Source organism: Hyalella azteca, unplaced genomic scaffold (genome assembly GCF_000764305.2).
Source record: "Hyalella azteca isolate HAZT.00-mixed unplaced genomic scaffold, Hazt_2.0.2 contig11722, whole genome shotgun sequence".
Classification (NCBI taxonomy): domain Eukaryota; kingdom Metazoa; phylum Arthropoda; class Malacostraca; order Amphipoda; family Hyalellidae; genus Hyalella; species Hyalella azteca.
In genome coordinates this window covers 84,909-99,876 of record NW_025941708.1, presented here as the reverse complement: position 1 = coordinate 99,876, position 14,968 = coordinate 84,909, and the positions used below count along the sequence as shown (strand labels likewise).

Sequence of the window (14,968 nt, the reverse complement as noted above, 5' to 3'; positions counted from 1 at the left end):
AAAACACATTAGGGATGGGAGAATTAGCAGGTTGCTTTGTGTAAGTGACAGCGTTGTCGTAGATAGGTACGTAAAAATGTCGGTATAAAATGATTCACGAATGAAAGAGGTGAACATTATTGAAAATAAAAGGTTTTCAGCACCTAAGCATATCTTACGCTAATAGGTGCTCATGAAGTGATTACTGAATGATTAGAATAACGTGAAAAATCTACACATAAGTGGGTATTTTTAATCATTCCGTAATACGGAGAAGAGGAAATCGATCAGTTAAAAGCAAATAAAAATATAAAATGAACAGAAACTTTAGACGAAGCAGTAAAATCAGTAAGAAATAAGGTATGTATAAAAAATTACAATATGAGAAGGAAGACTCCCCTGCAGATGAATTTAAACCAAGCCCCGTAAACTTACAAAATTAAAAACATGTTGTGATTGCACTCATTGCAAACGGGGAACCGAAAGCAGTGGAAAACATTTTGAACTTGAAATACATTTAATTCGCACTCAATGAAAAATTTGGGAACAGCTAGAAAAAAAACAATTACATATACAAATAATGTGACTTGAAAACTACAAAACAACTATCGCAAAAATCGAACAGAGTGCAAACGGCAGTGCAATGCAGATGGATTTGCAGTCAGAAATGGGGCTACTCAACATCACAAATAGAGCGAAATGTAAGCTCTCCCCTAATCGAGGTGCATTTTATACAACATTACATACCATTTTCATCAGAAGAGTAGCTGGCGCAACGAGACGACGACACTGAACGCCTCGCTTCCTTCTCCTTACGTCGGCTGCTGCTGTCTCTTGTCTCGTCTCTCCTCCGGGTACTGGTTTTGAGACAGTCTCGCGAGTCCTCGTGCTTGCAGGTGTGTAAATGGGCGTGAGACTCGTCTCGTACTCGTCTACAGCTGCTACAGGCAGTTTTCTCGAGGCTCCCTCTGGCACCATGATCTCGAGACTCGCACGCAGGATCCTTGGATCCCACAGGACTCGGTCTACAGGGCACTCTAGACCCACTACAATGTACGGCAAAGGCACAGGAGTGACCAACCGTACCATCAATCCCGGCATCGTTCCGAGAATGACTTTTGTGACTGTTTACGTGCTGACGCAGAGTGCATTGAGGACTCGAACATCCGGGACCTTCACGAACTTGATTAGTATTTCCAGTGTGATTATGGGTGCCACCGTGACCACGATGATGAGTAACACCATCATCGCTTCCAGTGTGGTTGTGGGTACCACCGTGACCACGATGATGAGTAACACCATCATCACTTCCAGTGTGATTGTGGGTGCCACCGTGACCACGGTGATGAGTAACACCTTCATCACTTCCACTGTGTAGGACATCACCTCGAATGACGTGGAGTTTAAGGCGCCGTCTGGAGTCTTGGAGCGTCGGGCGCTAGCGAAGGCCCCCACAGCTGGGGACGGGCACGCAGACCGCGGCGAGTTCTTCTTCGTGAGCGGCGACTGCAGCATCCGCTGCTTCCACTCCAGCAGTCTCTTCATCGACTCCTCTCTCTGTGCAATATATGGCTACATCAGCAATAAAGTCTCAAAATAATTGCAATATATGGCTTTATCACCAATAAAGATTCACAATAAGTGCAATATATGGCTTTATCAGCAATAAAGACTCACAATAAGTGCAATACATGGCTATGTCAGCAATAAAATCTCAAAATAAGAGAATAATACATAGGCTATAGATAAGAATAGCACTAAAAGCGGCTAATGTTTCGATAGAAAAAAGGTTAACGGAGGAGAGCAATACAAGAAATTCGTGTACTATACAACAGAAATTGTTCAACTACTCACCAAATAAAGTTTCTTATCATCCAGTTCTTCAAATTCTTGCGCAAATGAAGAACTGAGAGAATCATCTCTACGGTCACCTACTAGCTTGGCCGAAGTGGAGCCCGAGAACGAAGTATCGGCACAACTTGCGTTCAACGCATCGTTGTTGCTGCATTGCGACAAGTTGTGTTCCTCTGCGGCCGTCGGCAACGAGGAATTTTTGCACGTTACATCGTTCCGCGCTCCATTATCTTCTCGAATATTGGAGGAAAATAAGGTTAGTTTTTCCCTCAATTCCGGGACAGTTCGCCGATGGTTAATGGTGTAAAGGTCAGGCGTGGTGGCGCCTGCGGGAGGGATTCTGGCTCCGATTGACGAGGCACTTCGGCCATGAGAAGACAGCGCCAGATTCTTGGAATGATAAATTGAGGATTGTCGCATTTTTTGAGCGTAGTTCTCTTCAGACCAATAATCAATTTCCTCCCCCATAGAAGACTGACTTCGCATGCGAGAGAGGGATTGTGTTTCATGATCATTCGCAAAACCTGAATCGTACGACATCCTGGTCCTTTGGTAGTCCAAAATATCAGCACTCTGAGGGCGAACCACTCTACGTGAATTGCTTTCTATTACTTTGAACGAATCTAGCTCAGCGAAGTCATCGGATACTTTAGACGAATTGTGTGTGTTGTCGAAATCCTGAGCATCTGCCCGAACTTCTTTACTTGTGGTGTTTTTCTCAATCAAGTCGTGCATTTCTTCATACTCGTGACTGGAAGACGCAGTAGCACCATACACATCAGGAGTACGTCTCTCAGTAGAGGATGTGTTCAGCAAGAAAACTTTACCGCTTAGGTTAGATGACGAGGCTTGACCAGTTGACCGACGGTCTTCTTGTGAACTGCTGACAAGATCAGGGGAAGAACTATGATCGGTGAAGACATTCTGACGCTTTGGTTTGGGTGGGGCATTGGCATACACAGGCTGAGGACGACGCATGCACGAGCTTCGGATAGCATTTACTTTGTTCTCTGGAACTTCGCTTCGACTTGCATTGTAAGCCTGAAAATACAGACGGAATATTGAAAAAACATTTATGGTAAAATTAATAGCAAAAACTTTAATTGGAGTAATTAAGCTCTCTGTCATCACAATCGATTTCTATTCATACTGACGTGCTTAATGGCCCCTTTCTCCCTGCTCTCTGATCAAGAAATCATGTCTTGATAGGGTAGGTATTTCGGTAGTGTATTTATTTTATAATATTAGAAAACATTCAAGCTTGAAAAATGACCCCTTACTGCCACATATGTAATTTTACATGAAAAACATTAATTTGCATAGAGAAATTAATTCTATTTCAACTTCAATGTTCAATATTTTTTAATTTCTCGATAAAATTTCATAGATGCCATAAATTTGTAGTTCTCAGAATTTTCCATACTTTATGCTCCAATCATCAAAAAACAACGCATCTTAAAATTTTCATAAAAACAAACAAACGGTTTAAGGTAAATGACAAATAAAAGTGAATTTATTAACCATAAACTTATATAAAATCGTTGGAAATGGCCTGGGTATTCATGCCATGATAATTAAAAAGTGGTAATTTTTAAGAACAAACTACAAGGAGACCTATCATGAATTTTCATAGTAGAATGCCGGCAAGAATATTTTCAAATTGATTCGATTGAATCCAACCAAACCAAAGAGAGTAATTTTAGCCATCATCGGCAAAAAATCAGACAAGACTGTAATTTACACCAAAATGTACCTACGTTTCCAAAAAAAACCAATAACTTACGTCTCAGCTACTTTTCGATACCCCAGTTGTGGCAGAGCATAATTCAAGGCAAGTCTTTGAAAATACAACAGGCCATTCAATCTTGGAGAAGGGATCGTCAAGGTGATGAAGCGCTCACAAAACAAACCCTGTGCTAATCAAAATCAAAGTTTCTCGGCTAAGATGACAAAACTGAACCTAATTCGTGAATCCACAAACCTGATCTGACCAATTATAGGACTGGATTGAAGGTTCACTAGTTAAACTGGTGTCCAGGAAACTATTCTTAACGTTGTCAGCTGATGTGAAAATCGGGGTTGCAACGGCCTCTCTTCGTGGAGTTTGTACTTGAGGCAATTGAGACGGAGAATTTTCTGGAGTTATTTGTGATCGTTTGATGGAATCGTTAGAGGAGGCATTGGGAGCGTGAGTGGACGAAGAAGAGCGATTGAGACGGTCCGATGAATAGCTTCGATCCAGAAACGAATGATTCAAAAACGATTGATTGTTTGAATGAGAAATGTCGTTAATAGGTTGATGATCTAACAAATGATTCGAATCATGTACCAAATTATTGGTAGCTCGAACTTGCGGTTGGCGATGCGACTGATTTTTTAAATGTGGGGAACGAGGACGATGAGGTACTGCCTTCAACTCGGGACTGGGCGGTAACAGCTGCGGTGCATCTGACTGTAAAGTGGCGCTGCGATAGTGGCACTGATATGGAGCCGCCGTCGGATGGGTCCGTTGATTTGGACTTGGCACTAACTTCGGTACAGCATTCGAATGTATCAGCTTCTGTTCCTGATGTTTTGGGTTGAGACCGATCCCCTGCAAATGTGAATTTGTTTTATTTGTCTGTTGTTGAGTGCTTGGGCTCAGCTTCTGTTCGTGAGAAATAGTGGCAAACGTCGGAGTCTCGACACTCGAAATGAACGACAGCTGAGAACTAGGATGCTGTTGAAGGCTTGGGCTTCTATTCTGAAGATGTTCGGCGGTCAAATTCAGGCGGTTGTCAGCACTCAAAAGCAACTGCGAGCATTGCTCCGCCTCCAGGGGATGAGAGGTATTTTCAACTAAAAATCGTTGTTGCAATTGTTGTGCGCTAGAAATGGAAAGTTGTTGTTGCAAGTTAGGATTACAAGAGGGTAGACGTGAGCTGTTGTGATATGAGATGGCGCTATTTGGCTGCTGTAAAATTTGATTAAATGACTTGTGCAAAATTTGATCACAGGATTGAGAGGAATTTGAACCAGATGAATGATATAAATTTGGAGTAAATGGCTGTAAGCAAGTTGAACTAAATGGTTGTTGGGAATTTGGATCGTATGGTTGATGAGAATCTTGAGCAAATGGCTGTTGGGAATTATGATCGAACGAAATATGGCTATTAGGTTCAACTGGTTGTTGGTAATTTATCGCAAAAGACTGTAGGCCATCCGAAGTAAATGACTGTTGACAATTTCGATCAAATGACTGATGCAAAATTGGATAATGAGAGTGTTTGGAATTAGAACCATAGGACTGCTGGAAACTTGGATCAAATAGCTGTGCGGTATTCGGCCCAAATGTCTGTTGGGAATTCGGATCAAAGGACTGCTGCTGTCTAAAAACCTGTGATAATTGGGAATCGCTATAACCAATTTGATGTCTATTGGTGTCGTCGATAATATATTTGTTCGTTTGTGCATTCGTGTAATTAAGGTTATCGTGAAGTTGCACCAAGCGTTGATGTGGGAGTTCAGGTCGCGTGAACCGTCGTAAGGGGCTCGGTTGGGTAGGGCTGCGGACGTAAGTTCGTAGAATTTTGTTGGGCTGATTATGTGGAGGCGGTGGCGAAAATTCGTTATTGTTTGCGTTCCCACCCCACGCTGGAGAGATGGACAGACTGCTTGATGAACCTGGAGGGTGAAGTCGTCCGTCTTCGTTCTCTTTCACTCTGAAAAGTTATTAAACTATTAACTTCCATTTAGTGTTAAGAAAAACGAATTAGAGTGAGAAACTGATTAAAAAAATGAGATATTCAGCGGCAAAATTTTCACTTCCGCTTAAACTGAGGTAAAACCACATCTGTTCTCTTCTTTCTCGTCTTCTTAACTGAAATGCTGGTCAATATATTTCATTAATTAATCGAGTAAGTAGCTGCCATATTGATGTAGGTGTAGGTTATATTTCCAGCTGGAAAATGTCCCGAATAAAAATTATTTGATTAGCAAATGAGCTTCAACTGCATGTCATGGTAGCGGTTGTGAGGTCGGAAGAGCACGCAACGAAGGATTGGCAGCGCCGACGAGAAAGTTCGGGCATCAACGGCTGCTATTCTACATATTCCCAATAAATACAAGCTAAGCTCGTGGCGCGATGAATGCGGGCGGCGCTGCACTACTTTGGGTTCCGTTCCGCCGATTCTGAATTTGCGTGCCATCAAAAAATCAATCTATGATCTAAGGCTTACATGAATAAACACGATTATCGAGCAATGGGCATTGTGCAACCAACATATGTCACGGAACTTTACTCTTAGCAGTCATCCAAAATACCGATTGTATGAACTATAAGAGAAAATGATTTATATGATGATTTGAACAACTTAAAACTTAATCCTGACTCGAATCCCATCAAATTTTGTTAGTTTCCTAAACTTGCGCATATTGAAAAATTGAATATTCAAAAAATACTTCCCATTACGCGTATTAAATGCCAAATTCATACATAGACAAGAAAAATTTTAGATATGTAAACCAATGCTGAAGCACGGTATTGAATAAATATATATAATTGATTGCTAAACACAAATTTGCACTTATGCCATATTTCGTACTTCTATTTAAAAAGATGGTAAAAAAGTCTTCCAACTATCAATTAAAGCAATTTGAATATTAAAGGTCATCCAGGAATAATACGGTAATTTGTGTAAGCATTTACGAAACATCAAAGGTTAAGTTGGCGCGCCTGTTTTGCCGAGAAATGCCTGAGAAGAAGCAAGCATCGAAAACACAATCAATGACCGTCAACAAAGAAAGACCTCCTGCGGTTAACCAAACGAGCCCACAAGAAAAGAGGATTTCGTGAGGCGCAGCCTACGACTGATCTTTTTGCTGGAACGCTTGTCCAGATTTTAGGAAACACTGATTCTAGCAAAAAAAAACATATTCACGCAATTTAAATGGGAGAAAACAGGCAATTCCTGGCGAACTTTCTTAAACGTGAAGGTATGATGTTTCAGGGTTGAAAAAACTCCCCGGATATTGTGCAAATGTTATGGTCAGAGGTCAATGCGAAAGGGCATCCCACACCCACACCACAAGCAACGCTGCACTCGTATAGAGTGTCTCGCTTGCAGTCGACTGGACTCCAGTCCAGTTCACAACGGTAAATTTCAGTTCACAATCTAATCTAATTAGGCTAATTTGCAAAATTCAGTGTAAAAAGAAAACTTTCAGTTTTTTTTGCAATTGCAAAATTCAGTGTAAAAAGAAAACTTTCACAGTTTTTTGCAATTACAAAATTCGGTGTAAAAAGAAAACTTTCAGGTTTTTGCAATTGCAAAATTCAGTGTAAAAATAAAACTTTCACAGTTTTTTTAGCGAACATATATAAGTTTGTTTCCTCGGTAAGTGCTCTATTCGCGTACACTAAAGTTGCGGATCCATTGAGCACAAATGAGTTGAAATCCTAGAAAATGTATAAATCGGAAATATAGTTTTGTAATATTATAAAAAAAATATATCTTTGATGCTCCGTCCAGACAGCCGCGAGAAAATCGGGTTCAGTCATTAATTAAGCATTATTTTATAAGCAATGTATGTGATGTAGACTTATTGAGACCTGAAAACATGTTAGGAAGTATCTATGAAACACTAGCAAGAACAATCATAAACTTGAAAGCCTTTCTGCGCATAAATTCGATTGACATAATATTCTTATCAAGGTTTAAATACATGGATACAAAGTTCACGATGACACCAATTGCGAGCCAATTTTTATACTTATAGGTATTTATTGAACAAAAGTTTCACAGATAAAAACGAAATTAGGCAAAAATCTATGTAAAATCGTCACAGATAATTATCATGAAATGAGCGCAAGAAGCGTATAAAGTTACATGAGACCGATATCACAAGAACTGCATTGCCGCAAGAACAGTCGCACACCTGCTTATTTGTCCAGCGACCGCCAACCGACGCTCTGTGTAACAGCGATAACGGGATAAATCACAGTACATAAAATATTCTCTCCAACCGATTGATACCTTGTCTCCCTCTCCCATACAACACCCACCGTCAGTGACACATTAGTCGCCACTCAGCTGAGTACAAGTGACACTTACCCCGCCGCGCGTCACTAAAAAGTGTTTAATACTTTACAGAACTATGATTTGCAGGGTTGGATTACATGATACATGATAAGTATGAGGCTAATCAGATCTCGCAAGGAAGTTGTGGTTCACTCTTGATTACATAATAGATCGTTTCTATTGAACGCAGGCCACATAAGTTTGTTGCGACGTAAGCGGCACTGACAATACAGATTGTTCTTCGCATAGTATCAAAAAGTTGTTCAAGACGCCAAGAAAAAAAATATTCCAGGAACAACGAAAAATAAAGGTTTTCGGAATATAAGTAGGTAGCTAGCACAGGAATTATTATTATTATTCTACGAAGGAATTATCGTGGCGTCTGGTTCAAACGAACCAAACACCAGGAACCACGCAAGCAATATCTTTAACGTAAATGCCTGTTAATTGGCCACAACAATTATGTCGACGGCCTCTAATAAAATGATCTATTCCGTGAACAAAATTGAACCGCAAGTTTTTTGACAAGATCCAAACAGCTTCGTACTTAAAACAAGGTTACCGGATAGGTAAATTGGTATATCAAATGGGGTTTTATTTTATTTTTTTTTTTTTTTTGAGCGGTGAGTAGAGTGCAGTATCTGCTCGTGCAAAATTCAGTGTAAAAAGAAAACTTTCAGTTTTTTTTGCAAACATATATATTAGTTTGTTTCCTCGGTAAGTGATCTATTCGCGCACACTAAAGTTTCGGATCCATTGAGCACAAATGAGTTGAAATCCTAGAAAATGTATAAATCGGAAATATAGTTTTGTAATATTATAAAAAAAATATATCTTTGATGCTCCGTCCAGACAGCCGCGAGAAAATCGGGTTCAGTCCTTAATGAACGAATTCTTTAATAAGCAATGTATGTAATGTAGACAGATAGGAACCTGAAAACATGTTAGACTGTATCTATGAAACACTAGCAAGAACAATCATAAACTTGATGGCCTTTCTGCGCATAAATTCGATTGACATAATATTCTTATCAAGGTTTAAATACATGGATACAAAGTTCACGATGACACCAATTGCGAGCCAATTTTTATACTTATAGGTATTTATTGAACAAAAGTTTCACAGATAAAAACGAAATTAGGCAAAAATCTATGTAAAATCGTCACAGATAATTATCATGAAATGAGCGCAAGAAGCGTATAAAGTTACAAGAGACCGATATCACAAGAACTGCATTGCCGCAAGAACAGTCGCACACCTGCTTATTTGTCCAGCGACCGCCAACCGACGCTCTGTGTAACAGCGTTAACGGGATAAATCACAGTACATAAAATATTCTCTCCAACCGATTGATACCTTGTCTCCCTCTCCCATACAACACCCACCGTCAGTGACACATTAGTCGCCACTCAGCTGAGTACAAGTGACACTTACCCCGCCGCGCGTCACTAAAAAGTGTTTAATACTTTACAGAACTATGATTTGCAGGGTTGGATTACCACATGCTAAGTATGAAGCTAAGCAGATCTCGCATGAAAGTTGTGGTTCACTCTTGATTACATAGTAGCTTGTTTCTATTGAACGCAGGCGACATAAGTTTGTTGCGACGTAAGCGGCACTGACAATACAGATTGTTCTTCGCACAGTATCAAAAAGTTGTTCAAGACGCCAAGAAAAAAAAAATATATTCCAGGAACAACGAAAAATAGAGGTTTTCGGAATATAAGTAGCACAGGAATTATTATTATTCTATGAAGCAATTTTCGTGGCGCCCGGTTCAAACGAACCAAACGCCAGGAACCAAGCAAGCAATATCTCTAACGTAAATGCCTGTTAATTGGCCACAACAATTATGTCGACGGCCTCTAATAAAATGATCTATTCCCTGAACAAAATTGAACCGCAAGTTTTTTTGACAAGATCCAAACAGCTTCGTACTTATAACAAGGTTACCGGATAGGTAAATTGGTATATCAAATGGGGTTTTATTTTTTTGAGCGGTGAGTAGAGTGCAGTATCTGCTCGGATGGATCGTAGCATCGCAGGCCCATGTGTCATTGACTGTTGTTGATTTGATTCTGAGTTAGTAAAAATTTGTGGTCTTTGAACGCGCTCAATAAAATATAAACCTGAAATACGTTAACATACACCGTTTCCAGGCCCGAGAAAACCATAAAGTCTTTAAAACCTAGAGAACGAGAAATAAAAGGTTTCAGTCAGACTTTTAACAAAGCCCCGTTGCTCTTTCGAAACACCCAAGTGCCAGGAAGAGCCAAAACTTGCAACAGAACCTAACGAGCGGCAGCTAAATTGACTACCCACCCGCTTAAGACGACCAGCACTCTCCCTTTTTTTCTAATCGTAAATCAAAACTTGAGCTACTCAAGTATATCAGCAACAATACAACAATAATTTACTCAATACTCTTATTCGGACTCTCTAGTAAATAGCAATACAAATTAGCAGTGAATAGTGTATTTTAAAATGAACGAAGAACTTGAGGGTGAAAACATACCTTCACTCCGCATCTCGGTCCACCTATAAGTGCTCCAAGATTCTTTCCAAGCGTACGTTCGGCAAAAAATGTCGTGAAAACACATTAAATTACATTTATTCACACTGTTTCTCTTACTACACTGTAGTTATATTCACTTATGTTTTTATATGTGCCCACAATTTACAAGTCCTGTTACACAGAAACAAAGAGAGACGCGACTCGTCTGAGAGCGTGAACGAGTGCCTTCACTTCGCCATTGCTAGGAGCCAACTGAAAAAAAATCCAGCAGCTCTACCTGCACGTTGCCACCACACTCCAAGTTCCATTCCTTCGAGCCACTGGAAATGCCTACCAACTGACATAGTCCACCCTCAAGCAAAAGAATTTCTGCCAATCCTCAAATTTATAAGTGTTGAAATTGAAACACATATGAACACATGAATGATATACTTATTAGATGTAATGAAGTCACAAGACTGTGGAGTTTCACCTCGGCGATAGCTCCCCAAGTCCGGTTGTAAAGGCTAGCTCACCACAGGTGTCAGGCTAGTACAAGTTTGTTCGTGTGTTGGTGTGGGTGAGGTGAGCGTGCATGTCGGTTGGCGTGCGTGTGTACGAAGCGATATAGACCAACGGCCATGTCATTGCGTACACCGGCCGACGCTGGGATGTTCCAAAGAAAACGCTCCTTGCCATGAAAGACTAAATGGGCTCGGGACGAAGAGCTTCAACACCGTAAGGGGCTTCGTGGTGCTTCTTAATAAGGACATCATAGCCTCACCAAGCAGCATTCATAGCTTAATCAGGCATAGACCTTGGCTGATGACACGTAAGGGTGAGATCAGAGCTGAACGAGTGAGAACACTTCAAGCCAAAATACGACCCAACGTTTCTCTGACAATGGAAGTCATTGTCTACTATCTAACTGGTCGGGTAAAAATGCATCCACGCAAAAAATTGCATACAAAATAAATCAATTGAACGAAAGGCAATAACTGTGATTTTCGGGGATTAATTATTGCAGCAATGTGACAATAAATATATTAAACATAAATAATTATGTAGATAAGAATATCGTTTTTAAATATTATTTCGTATAGAAACAATTCACAAAAATTATATCTGTTAAGTTGGATATTAAATTAAATTTAAGCGATACTCCTCGTTCTCAGCATCAATAATTCCAATTAGAAGTTGTATTTGGATGTTAGGAGTGGGAGTCCAAGATGAATTAACAATTTATTTTTGTTTTAGGAAGTGAAGGATCTCATTAAATATCAATACAAGATAATATACAAGTTTATCGGAAGTCAGGTTAGACGCAGCGCAAGCTGGTCAGCAAAATACTTTTATACTCGTAAAGTGTCATTCAAGTTCAATTGTGAATCAAGAATCAGAAATGAAATGAAAATACGTGGAAAAGCGACCGTAAAAAGCTATTCTAGTGCACGTGGTTTCTCGATAAGCCGAAATTTTTTCCAATAAACTGTTAATCAGAATTGGCTCAAGAAGATTTTCAGGAATAGAAAACTTATTTTCAACATTGCAAACAGCCAGGGCTGTCCACTTGTCTAGTCATCGGGCTAATGGGAGACATGGGATTCGAGTACTGAAATTGTTGAAATTAACCAAGAATTTTAACATGATCCAGTGACGAGTTGAAAGTCATTGCGAGCAAAGTATTCACACCATAGTTCAAAGACGCTAGGCGTCGCATCTCAAAGCTGTCGCATAACTCATAATGAGCACTAGAAGTATTACGCAAATACTAAGCTATGCAGCGCATGAGAGGTTTTCGTGGGAGGAGGGCAGCAGCTAGTAAGAGCACCAGCAGCGGCAGCAGCAGCACAAGCAGCAGCAGCGGCCGCAGCAGCAGCAGCAGCAGCAGCTAGAGAAGCAGCAGCAGTGGAGTGAGGGGTAGAGGCGGCGTAGCATGCCAGGGATGTATTAATCCACAGCCATAAAAGAAACGTCAAATTTTAATGAACTCTCATAATCTACTTAGATAAGATATTCGAACTGGCCATGTGGAGATCATAGCCTCATAGAGGTCGGCATGAATGGGCACTTTTTGCTGGATCCGGCATCGGCACTTGACACAAATTTCTGATTCCCTGTTCGAAATTTAATCCGGAATACTACCTGGATCATATATGTCAATTTTAATCTCAATGGTAAAATAATGACATATAGCTGAACTGAGTTGGATTGATAAGAAATTTTTCATTTACTTTACAAAGTAAATTTACAAATTTACTTTACATTTTACAAATTTTTTTTACTTTCATTTACCAAAGTTCGATACGAATAAAAACCTTGAGTTGCTTGAACTTTTCAACAGAATTGGGTGTTTTGAGCATAGGAAATCTAGAAAGACGATTTAAGCGACAGATTCTCGAGTTTCAGGGTTAATCTAACCAAAATTATAATATTTATTACCACAATCGTTTTTAGCTTTATTCACTCGCGTAGCAGTCAAACCATGAATACCAAATTACGACAGATCAGTTGGTTGTATTTTCTGTTGAAAATATCATTTTCATTGAGGTCTAATCATGTTTATAAATTGATAAATAAGAGGAAAAAAGTGTTAGTTGCCGCATGCTTGCATTTATTGAATACACTGGTGAGCGGTTGAAAATTCAAAGTATACACGTATACTGTCGTATAGTGTAGAATCGGCACAGATTAAAAAGAAAAATTTACATAAATGATAAATTTTTAATAGGGAAATCGCAAATTTTCACTTTTAATACAAAACACCGAGCAAAGACTGTGTTTTTAATTCTTAATAATATGAATTATTTTCCAGTTGATACTTTTACATTAAAATGTATAATCTCCATCTTTTTCTAAAGAACACTCTCCGCTTTTTTACACAGAATAAATAAGGTATAAAAGTGACTAGCTTGTTAGAATTACTCGGAATATTAGTTGCACGATGGCCACTACAAGAATGACACGGATTCGCATCCGAAAGTTCCAAAGTAACATCGTTATGAGATGAGCACGAATATAAGAAATGACTGTGGAGCGCAATACAAAATTACGGTACACGAGCCACAGCAATGAGCTACAAGTCACGCGAGCAGCGCACGACATTAAAAGTCAAAAGACAACACCGATCAAACAGCATGACGACTTTCTGCAGAAATGGTATCAGGGAAGTGCTAAAATGCATCCATAGCGGAATTTTTCAAGCGATGTGAACCGCGGGCAGCCCGCATGTTACCAGCTGCATCATTAATAATAATAATAATCCATTGATAGCCTCAGTCCCAGAGTGTCCCACCCGTTGGTCGGCCATGCTCCTCTCATCGGACGTCAGAAATTGGCGGTTTATTGTGCTATGCGCAGATATTGTGAGCATAAAATATTTTCTGAACAATAACCATTATTAATGCTTATTTAAAATCTTAATACAAAAACATGCATCGTGTTCAAAATACGTATGCCTTTCAACATCCTTACCTTGATATTATATATGAACGTTATGTAATGTGGCAGAAACTTATGTTATGTCCGTGCACGTTTAATCACAACTCGTTCTTTGTTTTGATAAATAAATATATTATCTCACCTCACATCTGCGTTCATGTCAGCGGAAGACCTCGTGGCGCTGATCTTTTCAACACCAAGACCAGCGGATCCTATAGCACGAAGTCTACGATGGCAGTCGCGATGAGGTCTTCAGTTAATCCGACGGCAAGCTGGCCCTGCATTGCGGTCTCTGCTTCGATGTGACTGCAGCGCAAAATACACGACTGGAAACTCATCGTCGTGACCCCATTTTCATCTGCCAAACACAGACACATTCATGGTTAATTTTAATCGTATTAAGGTGAAAGATGCTTTCGTAAAAATTAAGATTTAATTCGGCCTATGCAAGCTTCTGGAAAAATAGATTACATTTTGTAAAAGTCAAAGTTAATAATAAAATTTCAAAGGGTCTCTTGCAAATTTAAAAACTTGCAATTGTACTTCAAAATCATTGATTGGTAATCAATGATGTCGAACCTCTTTTTTTCACATGAAATCAAAAGCTCAAGTAAGAATTTAACAAAATAAAAAGAACGCATTTCATTAGACTGTTACGCCAAATCGATCACATAAAACGGCCGCCACATAAGAAACAATAAAGACTACTGCAGTTACCGACGTAAACGACTTAGATATGGTCAAAAATGCTCATAGGTTTCACCATATCATTCGCTGTGCGCTCAGAAGCAGCAGTCTATGGAGAGTAAAGAGACCTCGCAGAGGAGGGCTCGACGTCGACGCTATATTTAGGGTTTTGCGACGCAAACAACGTCCTGGTGCTCGCCATGACATATACAGACAGCAGGAACGCACTCTTCACAATGATTACAAGCGAGGAAACTAGCCCAGAGTGAACTGACAAATTGAAAAAAAACGTAAATTAATGCGATGCGATACAGTTACACCTACATGAGGAATAACTTCAATCTCAAATGATACTGTATAATTAGATGATTTCCTAGCCACTTTTTTCAAACAAAATGAAAACATTGTCAAGCGTTTAATAATCAATAATCTCCAGAGGTGGTAAATTGCAGC

General features: G+C 39.6%; 1 protein-coding gene across 1 annotated transcript in view; it reads right to left on the bottom strand.

The window, feature by feature from the left end:
• The window catches only part of LOC108672400, a 45,177-nt gene extending 31,132 nt beyond the window's left edge, over window positions 1–14,045 (bottom strand). The window contains exons 1-5 of the mRNA XM_047882979.1: window positions 13,971–14,045; window positions 3,815–5,534; window positions 1,834–2,874; window positions 1,392–1,536; window positions 727–1,335 (exon numbers count right to left, since the gene is read on the bottom strand). Coding sequence (XP_047738935.1) covers window positions 727–1,335; window positions 1,392–1,536; window positions 1,834–2,874; window positions 3,815–5,534; window positions 13,971–13,987 — 3,532 coding nt within the window. The 5' untranslated portion in view covers window positions 13,988–14,045. The remainder of the gene's footprint in view (window positions 1–726; window positions 1,336–1,391; window positions 1,537–1,833; window positions 2,875–3,814; window positions 5,535–13,970) is intronic.
• Between the last annotated feature and the right edge of the window lie 923 nt (window positions 14,046–14,968).